A 23,603-nucleotide genomic window follows, 5' to 3' on the forward strand; every position below is an offset into this window, starting at 1 on the left:
ATGCGCCAGTGACGAGAGGGTGCATTTTACGAGAAGGTCAAAGTGCTCTCTATGAGGAAGGAGTGTAGGATAGCCGTTATTGATAGGTCTTTGTTTTTAAAAGGACGGTGGTCAATATTGGTAGTTGGATTAAAAAGCATTAAAAGCATTTTATTGTATGTTTAGGTTTTAACAGGTTACAGTATAGGGTCCCCAATCCAACTAATGATTGTGCAATTTAGCTGCATTGAATCAATTGCATTAACCCTTCTCATTTTACTCATAAAAAACTCAATTACTCCATGTTTATAGAGCAATTTAGCTGCATTGAATCAATTGCATTAACCCTTCTCATTTTACTCATAAAAAACTAAATTACTCCATGTTTATAGAGCAATTTAGCTGCATTGAATCAATTGCATTAACCCTTCTCATTTTACTCATAAAAAACTCAATTACTCCATGTTTATAGAGCAATTTAGCTGCATTGAATCAATTGCATTAACCCTTCTCATTTTACTCATAAAAAAACTCAATTACTCCATGTTTATAGAGCAATTTAGGTGTTTTTGTTGTGTTTTTTTTATCTACAAATATTGCAATGATTCATCTGTGCCAGTAGATGGTGCGAATTTTACATGCTAGGGCTGAGCAATCAGGAATCTAGGCATCCCAAGCAAGCCTCAAGGTGGCGTTCAGCTAAGTGCACAAATAAAGATGAGGGGTTCGTGCTGAATATGAAATGTTCTAAGATAAATTCGGCGGCTGTAAATGGCAGCACTTCAAGTTTTGAATTGCATCATATGAATTGAAGCAATACGAGTTTAGAGTCAATTTTTGTATTAAGACTATATAGGCATATATATAGTTTACTTTCGCATCCATAGCCTATTGGATCCCATGAAGGAAATACTGACAGTATTCAAGCAGTGGTACTATTTTCCATGACTAAGATTTCAAGCCGTCCTTTTATTTGGCTTTGAAATGTTTGTTTTAACCACATGTTGTTGATGGTGCGTAGCTGATCGCTACCTTATTAAAACAGACAAGGTCTGTTTAAACGCTCTGTCTTCAGTGTGTGACTGTGGATATACCCTACGCATGCCCAACTCTGAAGTGGCGAGTGATCTGGGATGACTCCTTGCAGCAGGGTAAGGATTGGGTTGTATTTTTGGAACAGTGTGTGTGGATCTGGTCGCCTTGTTAGGTCTGCTTAAACATTTTACAACCGCACCAAGTGTTTTGAGATAGCAGCGGCAGAGTGAGGGGAAGCAGGGATAGGGGAAAGGGGCTTTTCTATGGCCACCTTGGAAAGCCATGCAAGATCCCTGGCTCAACCAGCAAGATAATACATCAAAAGACAGTTCAACTAAATAAGGGCATATAAGTTTTATCTCTCAGAGGGAAACAACCGTAACAAATCTTACTCAGTCAGCACAGAGGCTGCATTAAGTTCATGACTCTAAAAATCGACCGGGGATCAACAGAAGTCATCCGTGAGGGAATAAGAAAATGCGCGCCTAAATCAAAATTTTAGGGTCTAGTGCGAAGGCTACGTGAAAAATACCGAAAAGTACAAATAAATTCTAAGCACAGTACCAAGGATATCCTAAGTTGTTTTTAATGACAGGAGAAGGTGGATGCAGTCTGAAGGAAGAGATTTTTATCTTGACCAAGATTTATTTGTTGTCATTGATTTGACTTTACCTTTGAATCACATTTTTGTATAGAGTCACAGAAGGGAAGGTATGAGTGGAGGTCGTTTTGAATTTGATGATGGCGGAGCTTATTGTGGTGGTTGGGAAGGTGGCAAAGCCCATGGGCATGGGATCTGCACCGGACCTAAAGGACAGGGCGAGTTCTCCGGCTCCTGGAATTACGGGTTTGAAGTAGTTGGAGTGTACACCTGGCCAAGCGGAAATACATATGAAGGCTTCTGGTCGCAAGGGAAGCGCCACGGTCTAGGAGTTGAGACTAAAGGACAGTGGGTTTACAAGGGAGAATGGACTCATGGCTTCAAGGGGAGATATGGCTTGCGTCTAAGTGTGGGTAGTGGAGCAAAATATGAAGGAACATGGAATAACGGATTACAAGATGGATATGGCACAGAGACATATGCTGATGGAGGTATGTGATTGTTTTTGTTGTTGTATTATCTTGTCCAGTGCCTGGAGGTGGGCTTGACACTTAATCATGTACCAGCCATATCATGGCATTTAATTAAATCAAGTATACACTACAGGTGAAACGTTTTAGAACACCTACTCATTCCAGGGTTTTTCTTTATTTCTACTATTTTCTACATAATAATAATAATAATAATAATAATAATAGTGAAGACATAAAAAAACTATGAAATAACACATGGAATCATGTAGTAACAAAAAAAGTGTTAAACAAATCAAAATATATTTTATATTTCAGATTCTTCAAATAGCCACCCTTTGCCTTGATGACCGCTTTGCACACTCTTGGTATTCTCTCAACCAGCCTCATGAGGTAGTCACCTGGAATGCATTTCAATTAACAGGTGTGCCTTCTTAAAAGTTAATTTGTGGAATTTCTTTCCTTCTTAATGTGTTTGAGCCAATCAGTTGTGTCGTGACAAGGTAGGGGGAGTATACAGAAGATAGCCCTATTTGGTAAAAGAGCAAAAGTCCATATTATGGCAAGAACAGCTCAAATAAACAAGGAGAATGGACAGTCCATTGAGACTTTAAGACATGAAGGTCAGTCAATACGGAACATTTCAAGAACTGTGCAGTCGCAAAAACCATCAAGCGCTATGATGAAACTGGCTCTCATGAGGACCGCCATAGGAATGGAAGATCCAGAGTCACCTCTGCTGCAGAGGATAAGTTCATTATAGTTACCAGCCTTAGAAATTGCAGCAAAAATCAATTCTTCAAAGAGTTCAAGTAGCAGACACATCGCAATATCAACTGTTCCGAGGAGACTGTGGGCCAAGAAACACGAGCAATGGACATTAGACCGGTGGAAATTTGTCCTTTGTTCTGGAGTCCAAATTTGAGCTGTTTAGTTCCAACCGTTGTGTCTTTGTGAGACACGGTGTGGGTGAACAGATGATCTCTGCATGTTTATTTCCCATCGTGAAGCATGGAGGAGGAGGAGTTATGGTGTGGGAGTGCTTTGCTGGTGACACTGTCTATGATTTGTTTAGAATTCCAGGCACACTTAACCAGCATGGCTGCCACAGCATTCTGCAGCGATACGCCATCCCATCTGGTTTGGGCTTAGTGGGACTATCATTTGTTTTTCAACAGGACAAAGACCCAACACGCCTCCGGGCGGTGTAAGGGCTATTTTACCAATAATTAGAGTGATGGAGTGGTGCATCAGATGTCTTGGCCTCTACAATCCACTGACCTCAACCAAATTGAGATGGTTTGGGATGAGTCGGACCGCAGAGTGAAGGAAATGCAGCCAAGAAGTGTTCAGCATATGTGGGAATTCCTTCTAGACTGTTGGAAAAGCATTCCAGGTGAAGCTGGTTGATAGAATGCCAAGGCTGTTATCAAGGCAAAGGGTGGCTATTTGAAGAACATTTATTTTTATTTTTAAATAGTTTACTATGTGATTCCATATGTTTTATTTCAAAGTGTTGATGTCTTCACTCTCATTCTACAATGTAGAAAACAGTCAAAATTAAGAAAGACCTTTGAATGAGTAGGTGTTCTAAAACGTTTGACCGGTAGTGTATGTAAGGGAATCTGGAATTGATCATTTGTAATAGCAATACAGTAATGTGTAAAAATATTGAATAGAACAAGAAGGCCCGCACACTGTTAAAGCTCCCAATTCACTGCTTCATTGACAACGTTTCCATCCAAAACAGATCTTCGTCAGGTCAAACAGACTGAGTGTTCACATCCCCAAAATATACACATTTCACCTCACATGACCATTGCGGACATGACGCATGGTGGGTGCAAAACACATTTGTATATCTCTAATAATGAAATAACAATGAGATGAGTGCATGTCATGGTTCCAGAACATAACATATGTTTACAAACTGACCAAGTGGGTAACCTGGAAGGCAAGACAAATCAAAGTAAAGTAACATATTCAAGTAAGAAATGGTCTGATATCAAACCTTTGATTCAGACCTCTAGGAGACATGGTACGCAATCAGGGAATCCAATACAATTATCTTCTCAATAATAGATTGTCAGTATCTCCTCCCCTAATAATATTGTACCATTGCTGCACATCCATTTGCCTCACTTGACATTTATCTTACTTGACATTTAACATGTGAAGACGGGTAGAGGCAGTTGCACAGGATTGGTATTTATTCTCTGTGGTGCCGATATATTCAAGTGCAGCTGAAGATGTAGCATCAGGGATATGATTGATTATATACAGTACAGTAGGCTTTCCAGCACAATCCTAATGTCCCGTTTCAGTGTTTTATGAGAGAATGAGCGACTAAAGCTTGCGCCAGTGGACCAAGGAGAGGAACCCAAGTGTTGCTGCAGATGGTCCATTGGGATCTTGCCCATTGCTAAGGACCTCTTGCCAAAGTATAGTGGCAGTGGGAGGCACATTAGTGGTGTGTGTCAATACAAAGTGTGTCCTGTGATGTGGCATGCTAAACTAAGCTATCTTAGCTGTTTTAGTTTCATTGTTGTCACACACACAAGAAGTCATGGGTGCTGATCGGTCGCCCCTGTCTATATAATCTTGATAAATCGGATCCTCGATCAGCACTCCTACTCTGAGATGCCCTAAAGAACTGGTGAGAGAGCGGAGGAACATTAACAGGAGAAACATCACCGATTCCTCTACAATGTTGACTGAATGAACCGTAGCTTAGGCAGAGGAGTTGGCAAAAGCACACGCAGTAGAGATCTAGGACTGGGCTATGTCGTCTCATACTGTAACTGTACACTTGAACCTGCTGAGAGAGCACACCAATAATATTGGTGTCGGTGCTGTCTGTTTAAAGCCCCTGGTCCCTTCAGTAGCTGACTCATCAGACTTGGGCCCATTTGATTGGTTGATTGGGAGATTCTGACACCATGTGTCAGGAAGTAATAATAGTCCAGCAGGCTGCTGTGTCCTCTTGGCCTCACGGTCCAACTATAGCTACAGCCAATGGCATCCAGACAGATTTTGCATGACAGACTAGACCCATGATTAGTTTGGGTAACATATATAACTTGCACTGTAGTCTTTCACGCAAACTATATGCCCACCTATCAAATAATATGTTACTGTGTTGATGTATTTTATAGTGTAGGACAAAGTAGAAAAAAATGTGTCAGTGTTCTCTATCATGTTATGGTTCCTGACCTGCATTGATTCCACATAGTCTAAGTTACCTCAACATTGCAATGATGCAATTTATTCTACTTTCCAAACAAAACCATTCATCTCACACTGTTGATTTACCTTGCAGTGGCATAAGGGTGATGATAATGATAAATAGCCAACCCACACATCTTCAATGAAATTGTGTGTGATGTGTGAGGCTAGTGAAGACGGTTTAGTCTATATCTTGTCTATTTCTGTAGATGTTAACATATCTATTAATGCCCTCTGTGTCTTTTCAGGCACATTTCAGGGCCAGTTTACTGGCGGTATGCGACACGGGTACGGAGTCCGTCAGAGCGTGCCCTACGGCATGGCGGCGGTGGTCCGCTCCCCTCTCCGCACCTCCCTCACCTCCCTCCGCAGCGAGCACAGCAACGGCACCTTGCTCCAGCAGGATGTCCCCGCCATCACCACCACCAACGTCGCCGGCCAGGAGACCCGGGTCACCACGCCCACCAAGCTGGGGCCATCCCGGGGTGGCTTCGCCCTGACCCTCCAGGTGGACCCGGATGCCGTTAAACCCAAGAAGAAGGGCCTGTTCCGAAGGGGGTCTCTCCTGGGGAAACTGAAGAAGTCAGACTCCCGTACGTCCTTATCCAGCGTGAGGAGCAAGTTAAGCTTCCTGGGATCGAGGAGCGAATCTGCGTTAAGTTCTGCTGCCAGCGATGTGGCCAGCGATGCCAACTCCACCATCAGTCTGGGAGACGAGAGCCTGGCCGGGCCGGATGATTTCCCCCCCGTGGAGGCCGACATCGATGCCACCACCACAGAGGTCTACATGGGGGAGTGGAAGAACGACAAGCGCTCGGGCTATGGAATAAGCGAACGGTCCAGTGGTCTGAAGTATGAGGGTGAGTGGTTGGACAACCAGCGACACGGCTATGGATGCACTACCTTTGCGGAAGGGGGCAAGGAGGAGGGAAAGTATATGAACAATATGCTGGTGAAGGCCATGAAGAAGAGGGTGATCCAACTGAAGGGCACCAAGATCAGGCAGAAGGTGGAGCGCGGTGTGGAGGGAGCTCAGCGTGCCTCTGCCATCGCCAGACAGAAAGCGGAGATTGCTGCTTCCAGGTATAGACAATAAACATACTCTTGAGTGTACTAAACATGAGGAAGACCTTCCTAATATTGAGTTGCACCCCCTTAGGCCTTCAGAACAGCCTCAGTTCATTGGGGAATCTTATCCAGAGCAAGTTACAGTAGTGATTGCATATATTTTCATACTTTTTTCATATTTGTCCCCTGTGGGAATCAAACCCACAACCCTGCGTTGCAAGCGCCATGCTCTACCAACTGAGCTATATGGGATACACGTGTGAAAAACCCAGCAGCGTTGCAGTTCTTTGACACAAACCGGTGAACCTGTCAACTACTACCGTACTCCGTTCAAAGGCATTTCAATATTTTGTCCTGCCCGTCCACCTTCTGAATGGCACACACACACAATCCATGTCTCAATTGTCTCAAGGCTTACACATTCTTCTTTAACCTGTCTCCTCCCCTTCATCTGCACTGATTGAAGTGGATTTAACAAGTGACATCAATAAGGGATCATAGCTTTCACCTGGATTCACCTGGTCTGTCTATGTCATGGAAAGAGTTGTTAGTGTTTTACAAACTCAGTGTATATTATGCATTTTGAATATAGAGACATCATTATTTTGATTTTCCCAAATGCACATATAGTGAATACAGGATCGACATTTAGCATCAATATGACATATAGAAACATCATTCTATGTTAGGATACCCTGGTTCCCTGGTTCTATGTTAGGATACCCTGGTTCCTTTGTCCTCTCAGCACCAATATACAGTATGTGGCCAACAAACAGGCAAATGTGTTTTATATTTGAGTATGCCATAAAAAGTACATACAGTGCCTTGCGAAAGTATTCAGCCCCCTTGAACTTGAACCTGATCCAAAACATAAAGCAAAATCTACAATGGAAAGGTTAAAAAATAAACATATCCAGGTGTTAGAATGGCCAAGTCAAAGTCCAGACCTGAATCCAATCGAGAATCTGTGGAAAGAACTGAAAACTGCTGTTCACAAATGCTCTCCATCCAACCTCACTGAGCTCGAGCTGTTTTGCAAGGAGGAATGGGAAAAAATGTCAGTCTCTCGATGTGCAAAACTGATAGAGACATACCCCAAGCGACTTACAGCTGTAATCGCAGCAAAAGGTGGCGCTACAAAGTATTAACTTAAGGGGGCTGAATAATTTTGCACGCCCAATTTTTCAGTTTTTGACTTGTTAAAAAAGTTTGAAATATCCACTAAATGCCGTTCCACTTCATGATTGTGTCCCACTTCTTGTTGATTCTTCACAAAAAATACAGTTTTATATCTTTATGTTTGAAGCCTAAAATGTGGCAAAAGGTCGCAAAGTTCAAGGGGGCCGAATACTTTCGCAAGGCACTGTATATATAGATGTGTGTGTGCGTGTGTGTAAAGCATATTTTAATTTGTTTAACACTTTTTTGGTTACTGATGATTCCATATGTGTTATTTCATAGTTTTGATGTTATCACTATTATTCTACAATGTAGAAAATAGTCCAAATTAAGAAAAACCCTTGAATGAGTAGGTGTGTCCAAACTTTTGACTGGTACTGTATATATATATATATATATATATATATATATATATATATATATATACATACATGACTGGGATAGACTAGGTGATTATAATCAGACACATTTCCAGTAACACTTCAATAGCGCCAAAATAACAAGCACTCTATCTTCAACCTGTTGTGGTATAACTGTTTATTACCTATGTCCTATGAATAAACTATTACTTACCTTCTTTAAAACAGACAAACGTTACAAATCCTTCAAGTCCGCCACATTTCTCTCTAAAACAACTCCCACTGGGCCTCACCTACCCCCCCCCCCAGTATGCTCTTCACCAATTTGCCAAGAAGAGCAAGGTCAGTGTTAAATGTTCTTGTCACCGATGATTACTTCTGCGTAGCAGTGCATGGACAAGAGAGCTACTGTTTGGCACTGAAGGATCAGAAGAGGGTGATCTTGACAAATAACGAATCCCTGGAGCCAGATCAGAGTCAGCAGTTGCAGGTGTTGCCCTCATGCCTTATCTGGCGGTGGTCACAATAGGAAACATAGAGGACACAGGGGAAATCAATACTTCTCTGTGTGGAGTTACCAGGCTTCATAGACAGTTGGTAGCTGAACATACAGTGTCATTCTGCCTCTGCCATGTTTTAATTAGCCTTAGATTGGAGATCATGCTTTAATTCTTGCATGCCATGGTTTCAGTTTACTGTGCAGCCCCTTGGTGTAATGGTGACATGGGCCTTTCTCTAAAAGGTTGTCTGTTGGATTCCCTGACAACTCTCTTACCTTTGCTGTTTGCGTCATGTGTGTGACTGGGTATTGTGTCAGCAAATTATTCAATTCATGTTGTAAAATGGACAGTAAAAGTAGGGAGGAGAGGGGAGGAGGAAAGGATGAGAGGGGTGGAGAGGGGGGGAGGAGAAGAGGAGGAGAGAGGAGGGTGTTATGAGGGGAAGGAGAGAGGAGGGTGTTAATGGGGGGGTGAGAGAAGGAGAGAGGATGGTGTTAATGAGGGGAAGGAGAGAGGGGGGTGAGAGAATGGCCAATATACCAGGGCTAATGGTTGTGCATAAGAACAGTGCTGAAACATGGTATATTGGCCATATACCACACCCCTCGTGCCTTAATTGCTGAATTCTATCGCCTTCCACTATGAGCCACCACTAATACATCTGAGAGGAACTAGCATACTTGACCGTAAGGGAACCTAGCTGCAGGGCACTTCAGTTTAGATTGATACACTTTTGAGAGAGGGTGCTGGTTGAGACTCTGCTGATAACGAGGGAAACCCCTGAGGCATCAGCTTTGATATCTGACCGAGCATATCAGAATTAGATTTTGTTCTTTGTGTACTGTAGGCCTAGACCTTATTTGCACTCTTACTCACAAGCTCAGGCTACCGACACAGAGAAACAGTCACTGACGGTCAAGATGACACAGGTTTCCTCCGTGCCTCACCATAGAAGGCAGCAGTGTTTATGTCTACTGGAAGCCACAACAGCACCTGAAATAAGCCCAGTGTTTACAACAGTAAGTCTGCACCCCAAATGGCACCCTATAGCCTTTATAGTGCAGGGCCCATTGGGTAGTGTACAATATAGGGAATAGGGTGCCATTTGGGACGCATCCCGAGGCTCTGGCTGATGAATTACAGATCTTGTCCTGGCTCCTAGGCAGATGGAAATCTAAATAGTCCACCACTGATACCAGCGGCATTGCAAGAGTTATGGGCCAAACATTTGTTGTATTGTTTTACAGTTTTGCTGGATCCTCTTCTTCAGACAGGCCTAGCCATGAAGACTCCATACATAGACATGTGAAACAGCAAGCAGCCTTTTGAGGACTCACTGTGGAAACAGACGCTTAGTGGATGAAGGACACATTTACATTTACATTTAAGTCATTTAGCAGACGCTCTTATCCAGAGCGACTTACAAATTGGTGCATACACCTTATGACATCCAGTGGAACAGCCACTGTGCATGAAGGACACCCTATCCTAGGTATTCCTTGAAGAGGTGGGGTTTCAGGTGTCTCCGGAAGGTGGTGATTGACTCCGCTGTCCTGGCGTCGTGAGGGAGTTTGTTCCACCATTGGGGGGCCAGAGCAGCGAACAGTTTTGACTGGGCTGAGCGGGAACTGTACTTCCTCAGTGGTAGGGAGGCGAGCAGGCCAGAGGTGGATGACACCACGGTGGTCTTAACCTGCCTGGTCCCTGGAGGTTTTCATCAATGAAAGAGGCCAAACCTGGTTTGCACCATACATTCTGCACATTGTCCCATACCCCGGTACCTCTAACCGGTGACCTCCAGTAAAGCAAAACTGATACAAAATCATTGTTCTAGTTCCTACTATTTCACTATTATTCATACATTGAAAATAGTGAAGTGGGTCTCCCGGGTGGTGCAGTGGTCTAGGGCACTGAATCGCTGTGCTAGCTGTACCACCAGAGACTCTGGGTTTGAGCCCAGGCTTTGTCGCAGCCGGCCGCGACCGGGAGGTCCATGGGACGACACACAATTGGCCTAGCGTCATCCGGGTTAGGGAGGGTTTGGCCGTTAGGGATATCCTTGTCTCATCGCGCACTAGCGACTCCTGTGGCGATGCTCCTGTGCACGCTAACCAGGTCGCCAGGTGCACAGTGTTTCCTCCGACACATTGGTGCGGCTGGCTTCCGGGTTGGAAGCGTGCTGTGTTAAGAAGCAGTGCGGCTTGGTTGGGTTGTGTTTCGGAGGATGCATGGCTTTCGACCTTCTTCTCTCCCTAGCCCATACGGGAGTTGTAGCGATGAGACAATATAGTAACTACTAAACAATTGGATACCATGAAATTGGGGAGAAAAGGGGGTAAAATAAAAAAATATAAAAAGTGTCTGAGTTTGTCACTTGGACTCAAGAAAAGGAGACGAACGGGAACTAACTAATCATTCATACATACTACACAGAGGAGTACACATTGAAGCCCTCTGTTCTGTTGTTGTGGAGGGGTGAAGGACAGGGCAGGGGATCTAGCCAGGATGGTATCCCTTAGCCAAACGTGGACCATGTCTCTGGCAGCAGTGACTCTCTGCGCGCTGCCCAGCCATCAGCCATGGTGCCAGGGCCAACAAGCAGCCATTGTGATTAAGTCAGTGGTTTATAAATACAACCTGTCCATTGAGACACCCAGCCGCCCTTAGGTTAGGTTAGCTAATGCTCCCTCTCCCTCCCTGCCCTGACATTCAGTCAGTATTTTGAGGTGGGTGTGTAATTGGTCTGGTGTGAGGCTGAGTCTCTTCAGAGTATATGAAGGCAGCAGAGACCACGGCAGTCTGGGACTGTCTGGGTGTAAATGGTGCACAGAGAGAGCGAGAGAGAGGGAGAGAGAGAGAGGCCTAGTATCAGTAGTCAGTAAGAAATGGAGGCCTAGACTGACTGGGTGACTAAATAAGGGCAGGCACACACTGTTGCTGAATCACAATCACAGGGGAATGCAGGCAACAGTTGATTGCTGTTGCTATACCGTCTTCCAGCAACTTTCCTGCCCAGTCTAAATAGTCTACACTCTGCCTGAGAAGGCAGACCAGTAACATCACATCACAGTATACACTGGAAGTAGCACTTGCTGTAAAACAACTAATCAATGAAGCGTGATGGAAGGAAAACAACCAAGGCTTGCTTACTTGACTGATTGCAGGCTTGTTGTCTAAGATCCAAAAATGGAATATGTTTCTGGTGTTAGTGTCCTCAACTAAGCCTGAAGACAACTTTGTGTGTCTGTTGGAACCGTTTGTTAGCTAATCCCCATGCAGTGACAAAGCTCTGAAACAGGTTTTAGCACTTTCTCGCTGGTAGCTAGCGGACAAGGAACCAGACCTGGGTTCAAATAGTATTTGAAATAATTGCAAATACTGTAGCTGGGCTTGATTGATCTTGCCTGGCGCAACGGAAATAATAGAATAGTCACGAAACTACAAAAAAAAACTTGCCTATCTTGCATTCCAGGAAGGCTAAAGCAAACAGTTAATGTAAAACGACTTCAAATAGTGTTTAAACCTAGGTCTGCAAGCAACACATAATTGACACCACAGCAGTCAGTCAGCCTTCCTTGCGTCAGCAGGGGTGTCAAATGGTTTCATGGATATAAATATGACCGAGCTCATAACTAAGTGGGGATAAGAGATTGGCGTATACATGTACCGCACCTTGCATTAGCCGGGTGTCTAGACTTACATACAGTAGTGCTGATATGTACATTTTGTTTCAATGCAGCCAATCATATGATTTGTAAATATGAGTGTTGCGGATAACACCGTCTATTCTTAGCTTTGTACTGTATGTACTCTTGCAAGACCTATTTATTGCCCGTGTGTAGTTAGAAAGGATGACAATATGACGAAGATAAATGTGGTGAGACACACCTTGTACCTGACTACGCGCGTACGGATTTTGTCAATCTTCCCATTCACATTGTTTCAAATCAGAAGAGGTCAAATGGAAGTTTAATGTTGGTGTCGGTGTCCTATCACCCGGAAGAACAAGCAAATCATGTATGTCCTGACTGCTCTCAAGTAGCACATTTATACTGCTGGTACTATGAAACCCTCCCCCTGCTATAAGTTCAGGACCCCACTCATCTGCAGAGCACCAGTGACAGGCCACGATGACACCGGGTCTCCTGTGACTGTCGTGTGAAGCATGAAGAAAAGTAGACTGACCTCAATATCATTTCTGGCAACAGCTAATGAAGTTGGTTTTTTTAAAGCAGAAAATGACGTTAGCCATTCTTTTTCAAGTGAGTGTCAAGCTGGCTTTATGTTCACGTTTCAATGTCGGTTGGGGTCGAAGGCAAGTTTGTGACGACTGACTGAGTGTCTTGCATTCGCTGGCTTCTTGCCCTTAGAATATGGGGGTGTCTATTGGGGGAGTCTAAACGCACATATGGTATTTAGGCCGCAGCTTCATATCAGACTTTGTTGAACAAGTCTGTTTGAAGTGATTGCTATTGATTACTGCGTCGCATTGCAAGAAAGGCATTTCACTGTACATGTGCATGTGACATTAAAACTTGAAACTTGAAACCTATCAGTAGAGGGCCACCAACTAAATTGTAGTAAAACTGCCTTGGTTCTGGAGTACTGAGCATTGATATTAGCCTGGCCATAGATCTCTTTGTGCTGGTCTCAGATCTGTTTGTGCCATATTACCTGATGGTAAAACTGAATGTTGCCTGGTCCTAGATCTGTTTGTGTTGTATAGCCAACTCCTATGGCACAATATTGACCACAGGAGTTGGCATAGGAGTTGGCAATACAGCACAAACAGATCTAGGACCAGGCAAGAATCAGTTTCACCATCTGGTAATACAGCACAAACAGATCTGAGACCAGTCTACACTAATGGTTTACTTAGCGCGCCATCTGAGAGGACTCTGAGGAATGTGAGGAGTACTGCAGGTAGTCAGAAAGCACCATCTGTTGTGACACTCCTCCCACGGAATGGCACTGCCTGGCAACCCAACAGAACGGCACTACCATTTTAGGAACCTCTGAACACTACACACAAGATCATGTTGTTATGTGTTACAAGTAGCCTGTCATATCTGTGAAATGTTAACATTTTAGGATGTACAGTATGTTTGTCTCACTACTTACTTGCACAATGTGAAATTGATCTTTCTCGTCAGTCTAGACCAAACCTTGAGCCTCAGCCTAGACCACATTTTCATCAGAATGTCTTGTAGTATATTGTGCAGTTTTGAAAGTACGTTTTATACAACTTCTTACCCAAGTTAGAAGTTCATAGGCTTCTAAATGGCAGATGGGCTTGTCAGCTGTTCAATAGCACAGACTCTACACACCTCAATAGCACAGACTCTACAGCCCTCAATAGCACAGACTCTCCAGCCCTCCATAGCACAGACTCTACAGCCCTCAATAGTACAGACTCTACAGCCCTCCATAGCACAGACTCTACAGCCCTCAATAGTACAGACTCTCCAGCCCTCCATAGAACAGACTCTCCAGCCCTCAAATAGCACAGACTCTCCAGCCCTCAATAGCACAGACTCTACAGCCCTCAATAGCACAGACTCTCTAGCCCTCCATAGCACAGACTCTCCAGCCCTCCATAGCACAGACTCTCCAGCCCTCAATAGCACAGACTCTACAGCCCTCAATAGCACAGACTCTCTAGCCCTCCATAGCACAGACTCTCCAGCCCTCCATAGCACAGACTCTCCAGCCCTCAATAGCACAGACTCTACAGCCCTCAATAGCACAGACTCTCTAGCCCTCCATAGCACAGACTCTCTAGCCCTCCTTAGCACAGACTCTCCAGCCCTCCATAGCACAGACTCTCCAGCCCTATGTCTGCTCTTTTATCAAGATAACCAACCTGTCTGAGATTGGGCTGAGACTACTGTATAAGAACATTGTTGACTTAAGAGCAGACCGGTGTTGATATACTATATCAAGACAGGGAGTCCCAGCCACCTCAGCCTAATTGTTCCATTGGGGAAGTGCTGCCTACCCCTCAAAGTCTTTAAGTGGATGGATCTATTTTGAGCCCAGCAGTGTAACATTACAGTATGTCAAGTATTTACATAGTAATGATAATCAGTCAGTCTCAGCCCCAGCCTGAGCTTGAGCCTGGGGTTGATATCAGTATCATTGAATCCTGAATGCCATCACTTTTTACTTGGTTTTATAATAAACCCTGGGAGGTAAATCAGAGAAAAATAGAAGAGAAAATGTTGGGCAAGAGGTGGCATCTGTAGAGTATTTTTAGGCACAGTATACATCTTTAAGTGCTGTCAAACTCCAACTTTTGATCATAAATTTATTTAATGTCAAACAGACACGTTGTGCAGACACAATATACTGTATGTTCTAAAAGTTTCACAAACTTCTGTACGTATTTTATCAAGGATGATTAAAGTAGTACGCAGTAAATAGGTAAATTTTTGTATATTTTTTTAATCAAAGGTAACTGTATACTAAATCTGCATGTATTACATTTGCCTTCTCTACAGTATGTATAAATACACAGACTAATCCTGAATAAATCTGTGAATATAACATACACAGTACAGGGGAACACTCTGCAAACACCCTGGCACTAACTCATTGTTCGGGTCGAGGTGTTTAAAGAGTCATTTATTTCTGTTCCAGCCCAATGAGAGAGTAGGACACCCTCTCCAGCTAATAATAATAGTGAACCACATGACCAACTCAATTCCACACATCAGCCCTTAAGCTTTTTAAATGAATGAATATTGTAAACAAGTAGCATTTCGTAGTATTTCTGTCCATTTCAGTCTGGTTTTGGATTAGTACAGTTAGTGTTGGTTTTTACAGCACAACCCCTTAGTTGTTTTGTGCTTTTGGTTCGTACCAGTATTCATCTCTTGGACTATAGGGCTAACTGGGTATATGGCGTGATATGGGAATCTTAAGTGTTGAGGATGTTCTCATTGCTTTTTATAGTCCAGACAGAGTTCCAAAGTATCTTTCCAAAATAAAGAGGAAGGGAACGGATCGGGATGGCAATGGCAACCGCAGTCCCCTAAAACCTAGCCAAAGTACAGCAGGATTTCCCAATCATTTTCACAGGCAAATGTTGTCAAGATCAAAGATCAGAATCGGATTAACGATGTTTCAACTCTTCGCCTTAGATCTGTACATTTGAATATTTGATCACGATGACATCATAAGTAGCTACAGATTTAGCATGCTTTTGTAAAGTTGAACAGTTGAGGCCCTTTGCTCCACTATGAACTAAAATAAGTCAATCCAGTAAGTAACTGTAAGGTTGGGTGAGTTGATGTTGAGTAAAGAAGCTTTGTTTGTTTCCCTGCAGGACGACCCATGCTAAGGCCAAGTCAGATTCTGCCGATCAGGCCTCTCAGGCTTCCAACCAAGAGTCCAGCCTCGCCAGGTTGGTGGCCAGGGAACTGTCCCCTTCCTTCTATCAGCCAGGTATGTGGACTGGACTTTTCAGCTGCGGGATTGATATTGACAAGAGAAAAACATATACAAGAGCCTTGATTTCCAAGCTTTCTTACATTCGTTCCAAGTGCTGTATGAGACTTGGAAATATAGTAGTAATTGACTTTCAAGAACAGTATTGAAAAGCAAGTGTTACAAAGTGAATTTAACAAAATGACAAGATTTTAATAGCTGTTCTGTTCAAAGCATATAGCGTGTTGTTGTTTAAAATGATAGATAGATCTGTCTTGCTACTGTTGCAGCTCGTCTTTGCTTGGCTTGGGCAGGCACTCCACAAGGGTAGTCACCTTTGACTATCTAAAAAAAGGACCATCTTGCTTGGGTAGAGCAATCATATCAGTTTCCTTACAGGTCTGTCATGGCCCAAACAGTCAGGGCCCAAAGCCTTGTCAAGTGTGCATTTCTTTCTCCCTTCAGTCACTCACTACCCACCCAGGACCCACTGAGTGCTTAGCAGATCCAAATAGATACTGATGGGACCTCCCGCAGTGGTGTAAGCAGTGTAAGGCACTGCATCACAGTGCTAGAGGCGTCACTACACACCCAGGTTCGATCCGGTCGTGATCGGGAGTCCCATAGGGCGGCACCCAATTGGACCAGCGTCGTCCGGGTTAGGGGAGGGTTTGGCCGGGGGGGTGCTTTACTTGGCTAGCGAATCCTTGAGGTGGGACGGGCTCCTGCAGGCTGACCTCGGTCATCAGTTGGACGGTGTTTCCTCCGACATTGGTGCCGCTGGCTTCCGGGTTAAGCAGGTGGGTGTTAAGAAGCGCGGTTAGGCGGGTCATGTTTCGGAGGACGCATAACTCAACCTTCGCCTCCCGAGCCCATTGGGGAGTTGCAGCGATGAGACAAGATTGAAATTGGGGAGAACTTAAAATACCAAAAATAAATTCATAAGAAATAGACACGGATAGAAAGTTGCCACTGACTGTCAAGTGCCTGCATGAAATATCTGTGTCTAATGGTACAAATGGGGCAAGGTCACAGTGTCACTCAACCACACTGAAGCTGACAGGGAGAAACAGTGCTATTGTGAAGACAGACGCTGGGAGACGGGAAGCAAGTACAGGGAGTGAACATTTAATGAATAACGGACATGAAACAAAACACAGACAGCATTTGGACAGTGGGCACAAAACAATCTTAATGCAGACACGGGGAAGAAAATGAGGAAGTGACAGATACAGGGGAGGCAATAACGTTATATAGTCCAGGTCAGTCCCATGAAGCACTGATGCGCGTAACAATGGTGACAGGTGTGCATAATGATGTGCCAGAGAGGGGAAGTGGGAGCAGGCGTGACAGCTATAGACTATAGTATTTCCCGAATTCTTCATTTAAGTATTTTCCTTGATCTTCTTGATTGAAAAATTGGGGCTAAAATTGAGGGCTAATGCTAAACACCAGTATGTGATTGATAGTAGATTGTCTCACTCCCTCTACTAGTCTTTTTTGTCTTTGTTTGTGCTTGCTTGTACTCTATGTCAGATAAGTAAGTGGTTACGTCAGAGCCTGTTAATAGAAGGCTCTGAGTCAAGTCAGTGGTCATGTCCGAATAAACATATTAGCGTACTACATACTTAAACCGCATACTCATTTCGAAGCTTAATCTAGTTGTAGAAGTCACTCTTTTTTCCGACTGAAGTGTTTGATAACAGCTGATAATCAGATAAATTGACGCGCTGTACCAAAATGAACGAATGGCTGGAGTCAACGCAATCACACATTAGATGAAGCATTTGGAGTACTATTTTCACAATTACAAATACTCTAAAACTTTTTTGCATAGTATTTAGTACGCTAGTATGGGTATTCGGACATGGACAGTATTTCAAATCCTACCCTGCAAAATGATCTTATAGGTTGTACATCAAAAACCAGCTAGCAGTTCTTATTTCTTTAGGCCTATATTACAGACTCAACTTGCTTGGTTTGGCATATTGCAATTCAGCTATTAGTTTAAAGGCCCACTCTGTGCTGTGATATTTACAGCCTAAAGTAGCATGTTTCTAGACCTATGAAACATCAACCCTATGTGATCTTTTAAGGGAAACGCAGTTGCTGCGTTTTCTCAGGCCAACTGTAGTCACCCCATTGTGACTGTCACAGGACTGTGTTACAAGAAGACAGAGTGGCTCCAAATACAAATCTAGACCTTGGTGATACTCCTCAAATCCATCCACGACTGTTTGCACTTCCTAGCTAATAACCTCCAATATATCCTGCACTAACCATTTTTTATTAGCTACAATGTAAAACAACACATTTCACTGCACCAAACCGGTGTACGTGACTATAAAACATCAATAAATAAATTAGTCTGATCTTTATCTAGTCTGATCTTTATCTAGTCTGATCTTAATCTTGTTGCTATTGGAATCTCATCAAACATATATTTCTCCATGTTGTTCCACAGGCCCAGAGTACATGAAGAAGAGAGCGCTACAGGAGATCTCAGATGGCAATGAGAACACAGGCCCTATAATGCATGAACCACTGTTAGCAGGGCAGCCACCGTCACCCGCTGAAAGCCCAATGCTGCACGACAGGCCTGACTCCTCTCCAGTCCGCACGCCCTCCCCCAGCCCTGCTGTGACCCCTCCAGCGTCCAGGCACTCCAAGCAGGGCAACGTCAGCAAAGAGGACCCCCATCTCCTCGGCCCCGCTGGCTGGAACGGGGACAAAGGCAATGGAAGTCGGGGGAGCAGCCGTCCCAATAGCAGAACCAACAGCCGGCCCACCACTCCCGCCCCTGCCGCTGCTCCCCCTGAAGAGCGCCTCGCTACTGCCCCCATCCCTAGCAGCCGCGCCTCCAGCCGCTTGAGCAACAAGGGAGAGCAGGGCTCGGACCTGGAGATCAAACCCCTGGAGAAGACGGCATCTGAGGCTAAAGTGTCCGAAGCTGCTCCCTCGATAAGTACCAGTGTCGCCTACTCAGAAGAAGAAAAAGAAGCTCCACCCCTTCCTCCCGCCTCCAAAGTGTCTTCCAAAGCTGCCGTCACCCCCGAGCCTAAATCGTTAGAGCCCAAACAAAGAACAGAGTCGGTCAATGAACGACCCGTGTCCACCATATCTGAGAGCGAACCAGAGTCCAGTGCCCAGTCTGTCAATAAAGTGTCACCCAAGCCTTCGCCATCACTCAGGCAATTGACGAAACAGGAGGCCAGTCCAGCTTCAAAACCTGCCACACCTGCACCTACACCAGTGCCTAAAGCTGCCAAGCCAGTCCCGAAGGTTGAACCCAAAGCAGAGGCCAAGCTGATGAAGAACATGGTGAAGAGCCCAAGTGAAGTTACAGAAGTAGTAGAATTCGAGCAGGTAAGGCAATTCAAACACTCAATATCTCATGTATTGAAACGTTTTGAGAACACATTCAGTCAAATGAAGACTGTCCTTACATGTTATGTAGTACACTCTCCCATGACCTGGGTTCGAAAAGCAGACTCAAGTGCAAATATGTAACCTGATGTTTCTCTGGAGACAGTTATCTGCAGTTGATGCTGGTCCTTTAAACCACACTAATCAGACCCCATTTCTGATTAACCTCCCCTCCGCTTTTCCTCTGATGTAATAATAATTATCCCTCTAGTTATGTTTGTACCGATTCTCAACTACATTTCCTTTCTGACAACCACAATCAAGGCAATTTTCACATTTCTTGTTGGGAGCTTACCAACAGCCACCATCGTTAGCTACACATGTCCAATTTTGTAATCCAGACGACCCATTCCGATCTATAAAAGTATGTAAATGAACGATGCATTTCAGGTGTCTGTTACATAAGTGTTTGTCGAGGCAACAGTTGTTTGTTCTGAATGATTATGGAAACTGTAGATGGCGTGCAGACTAGTGGTTCGTCTGGGACGTGAGACCTCGGCGCTCTGCCCTATATGGCATGTACTCTAGGGAGGTTTTTCCATGGCCCAGGCCCCCTGTGTTGAAAGGAGCATACAGCATATGGGAACCTACCAGACCGCCTACCAGACCGCCTACCAGACCGCCTACCAGACCGCCTACCATGCAGCAGCAGCTTCTCTCCCAGTCACCATATTTCACAAGTGTTGTTACTAGAGTCATTACAGCATTGCTACACAGGAATGGATGCAACTTAAATGTACAAAGGATAATAGCGATTTGATTTTTCATTCATCCCATTTATATTGCTGTTGTTTCATAGATCTTAAACAGGTCTGTCTTGAGGAAGACATTATTATCTCAATATGACAAACCTGTGTAAAGGTTAAATAAAACATGAAATGGATCTACTGTACCTCTCTCTTCCAGAGTCCGAACACCATCATGATAACCATGGTGATTCTTCTCAACATTGGCCTGGCCATTCTCTTCGTACACATCTTGTCATGAAACACTGTCGACCCAGGTAACTAACACAGCTCTCTGACTGTCCTGCCAGTTACAGATATACACTGAAAGGTACCTGTTTCTTTTGTTTCAAGCAGTCAAAACACAATGGCACTGAACTTCTGACCCTTGCAACCTGTAAGGAAATGTCTGTTTGATCTGGTCACGTGACTAAGTTTTGCTTGATTACAACAACAATTACCGTTTGCATGTATTGACTCGGAGGTACTTCCAGGTGGTGACGATTATGATGATGATGATGAGACATTAACTTGTCTTCATATTTGTTTTGTGTGCTTGACCTTTTTCCCCACAGGTCACCACCTTGCAGTGGTGTTGAGGTCATTTTTAAGCAAGGACCATACAGAACAAGAAAACTGCCAAGAAGCACAAGCCTTATATGAAGGAAGCATGTGACAGCTCCTCCACACACAGCCTCTTGTTGATGTGACTGCTTTGAGGTTCTTTAAGGCTAATCTGCTTTCCAGAGGCTTGGAATCAGAGGAGGCTGGTGGGGGGAGCTATAGGAGGACGGGCTCATTCGTGTCTGTAATGGAGTTAATGGAACGGTGTCAAACACATCAACCATATGGAAACCACATGTTTGATTCTGTTCCATTTATTCCATTCAAGCCATTACAATGAGCCTATCCTCCTATAACTCCCCCCGCCAGCCTCCTCTGCTTGGACCATCTGGAGCCGGATTAAACAACACCATATGAATCCGGATTGAAGGACATCAATGCATATGAATCCATATACGGCTCAGGATTGAAGGACATCAGGAAGAGGGTCTGGAAGAGAAGAGGGTCTGAATGGACACTGTGTTTGTAAAGAAGAGTTGTTGAGTGAGTTTCGGTGAGTTTCGGTGTCTACCCTGGAGATGTTGTTGAATGTTATTCACTGGTGAAGTCTTTGGTAAATGATATTTCACTGTATCTGAGTCAACTAAAGCACTGTGTGTTATGTTTTCACAAAGGGCTAAACCCTTCATATTGGAAAACACTGTCTCCTCAGATCACCGGCAGATTAGAGTGGTTGTGGTGTGGACAGGTTAGAGTGTCAGGAAAGGATTAGTTAGCTTTGTAATTAGATATTTATTTAGCTGATATCTTGTTTATAGGAATGTAATCTCTGGGAAAATCTCAAATGAACTGAATATTCTCTAATTTCTGCCTATTTTTGGCAATTATAATTAGTGGTTTGGGGCTAATATCAGTGTTCCTATTTATTGACAGAAATCTATATTATGCTCCTATTACTTTATCTGCCTTCTTCCTTTTTTGCCCTATTCTCAACTTTCTTCAGTAGTCATCAATAAAGACATGTTACAGTCTCTTTGACGTCACAGGGCTCTAAGACATGAAATGCTGGTTCTTTATTCGGCAACGCCTGAGAATCCGTGATGTTCTTGTCTGCAATGGCAATGCAACCCACCACAGCAATGCAATGTAATGGACAGTTGATTTTGCACATAACATATTCTCTCTCCTAGGCAATTTTGAGTGAGTCACACTGGAATGGTACTTATAAAACAATATCTGTATTATTTAGTAAGAGGCTTTCAAATGACACAGAATCGAGGAGGAATTCTAGGTCTTTAACCAGTGTATGTGGTATTGGATTTCTGGAGTAATGTGTATCTATGTTGTTTTCTGGTTGTCTGATCAAAAGAAACGTAAAGCAGCCTATTGAATGGTTTGAGTTTATTAAAAACATGACATGAAAATAATGATACATTTGGGTGGGCAGTGGGGAGTCAATTTTGTCAAAAACCTTTAGGGAACATTAAGTGTAGATTTCGAGAGGGTATTTATTTGAACAAATGGGCTTGCGTTGTTAGGACGTAAATGTGAGCAGTTGTTTGGGAATTCAGTTGGTCTGTCTGCTTCAGAATAGGTCACACCATTTAAGATGCATTGCACTCAGAACAAACCGTTTGCGCTTCATAATCAATCAAGATGACTTTTCTCCCAACGTTTGTATGCACGTGGGCACTGTTGTGGGTGTGTTTTTGTACCTTTTTGAAGTACACATCTCCAATGTGGTGTATTTAAAAGAAACACTCCAGGTCTTACTTTACTGGAGAGCACTACAGTATGAGATTCTGCACTGTATAAATCCTTATTTATAACTTTATTTCCCCTATGTCCCCGAACAGTTGTCTTCCCTTCAAAGACGATTGATAAGTAAGTGGGAAAAGATATTCAAGATAAGGTACTCTTGTACATTACGTAAAAGAGGCCTCAGATCTACTTCCTTACTACTCCAACTCCCACCTATGGACATTGCACTTGTATTGTTTCCCTCATGCTCATAGCGACATGAGACTCTTCAACAGTCTCCTTACTCTCGACATTGTTTCATAAAACATCGACACTTTCTGTAACATACTTTCATTGCAATAGAACACTCACGAGACCCTCAATCAGAAGTGACTGGGCTAATCCAGGAGCTGATTATTTAAGACATAATCCTGGATGGATCCCATTGTATTCATAAATATTGCTTGTCCTCTTCTAAAATTGTGAAATGAAAATAAAAGACATCTTCCAATGTTGTGGTGTATGTCATTTTCTTCACGGGGAAGATACTTGCACAATAAACACATGCAATCCAGGCTGCAAGGAGTACAAAGGCCTTGTAAATGAGTAGACCAGGCTTTTTGGGCACATGTAAATACCTGACCCATGCACATTGACTCATAATATTCTATATACTGTTGTTTTTGCATTCTTTCTGATCTCGTGGCATCATACCAACGTCAAACCCCTTGCTCGTATATCAATTTTCCATAGATACAGCACATGGTTGCTTATATTTTTGTCATACCATTGCAACCATGTCTAATCCATACATTTAATGAGCCCGATAATTGTAAAGGAGCCTATATGATGTTTTGAGTCTAAACGCAGTGGGAACAAAGACAGTATTTTTAAACCCCAGCTGTCCTCTCTGCCAGCTTGACAGACCCCCCCTATCCTGACTGGGCAGGATATGAATTCCAGGACCTATTTTAGATCAGGGCTGTGAACTAGGACTGGGTTCTTCTTAGGCCTAGTTGACTTTCACATTTGTAAATTGGAGTAAATTTCACTTTTCCAATTCACAATGAATGTAGTATTGTAGCATGTATTATTTGTTTGCATTCTGAGGGTGAACAAATGAAGTGTATTTGGTCTAGCTCTACCCTGTATGCACTTATGGCTGTGATTTTTTTTCAGATACATTTTTGAAGGGACTTTTCTAAGTCTGTTGATTTAATATTACCTTTGAGCTGTAGTGTAGTGTTCAGTATTGAACTTGACCGACCAACTACAGTAAGCGTCTATTGGTAGTTTCTGCATGT

General features: G+C 43.5%; 1 protein-coding gene across 2 annotated transcripts; it reads left to right on the top strand.

The window, feature by feature from the left end:
- Positions 1-1,181: 1,181 nt before the first annotated feature.
- Positions 1,182-22,810, top strand: LOC118360048 (junctophilin-2-like). 2 transcript variants are annotated; one of them, XM_035739102.2, is made up of 6 exons: positions 1,182-2,106; positions 5,559-6,393; positions 15,744-15,862; positions 18,309-19,210; positions 20,177-20,273; positions 20,571-22,810. In XM_035739102.2, exons 1-5 carry the CDS (start codon positions 1,728-1,730, stop codon positions 20,255-20,257), a joined length of 2,316 nt encoding a protein of 771 aa, XP_035594995.1. In that variant the 5' UTR covers positions 1,182-1,727; the 3' UTR covers positions 20,258-20,273; positions 20,571-22,810. The 2 variants fall into 2 exon arrangements, with proteins under 2 accessions (XP_035594995.1, XP_035594996.1); XM_035739103.2 differs by lacking the exons at positions 1,182-2,106; positions 5,559-6,393 and adding an exon at positions 12,520-12,678.
- The last annotated feature ends 793 nt before the right edge of the window (positions 22,811-23,603 follow it).

The sequence above is a fragment of the Oncorhynchus keta genome, chromosome 27 (assembly GCF_023373465.1).
Source record: "Oncorhynchus keta strain PuntledgeMale-10-30-2019 chromosome 27, Oket_V2, whole genome shotgun sequence".
NCBI lineage: Eukaryota > Metazoa > Chordata > Actinopteri > Salmoniformes > Salmonidae > Oncorhynchus > Oncorhynchus keta.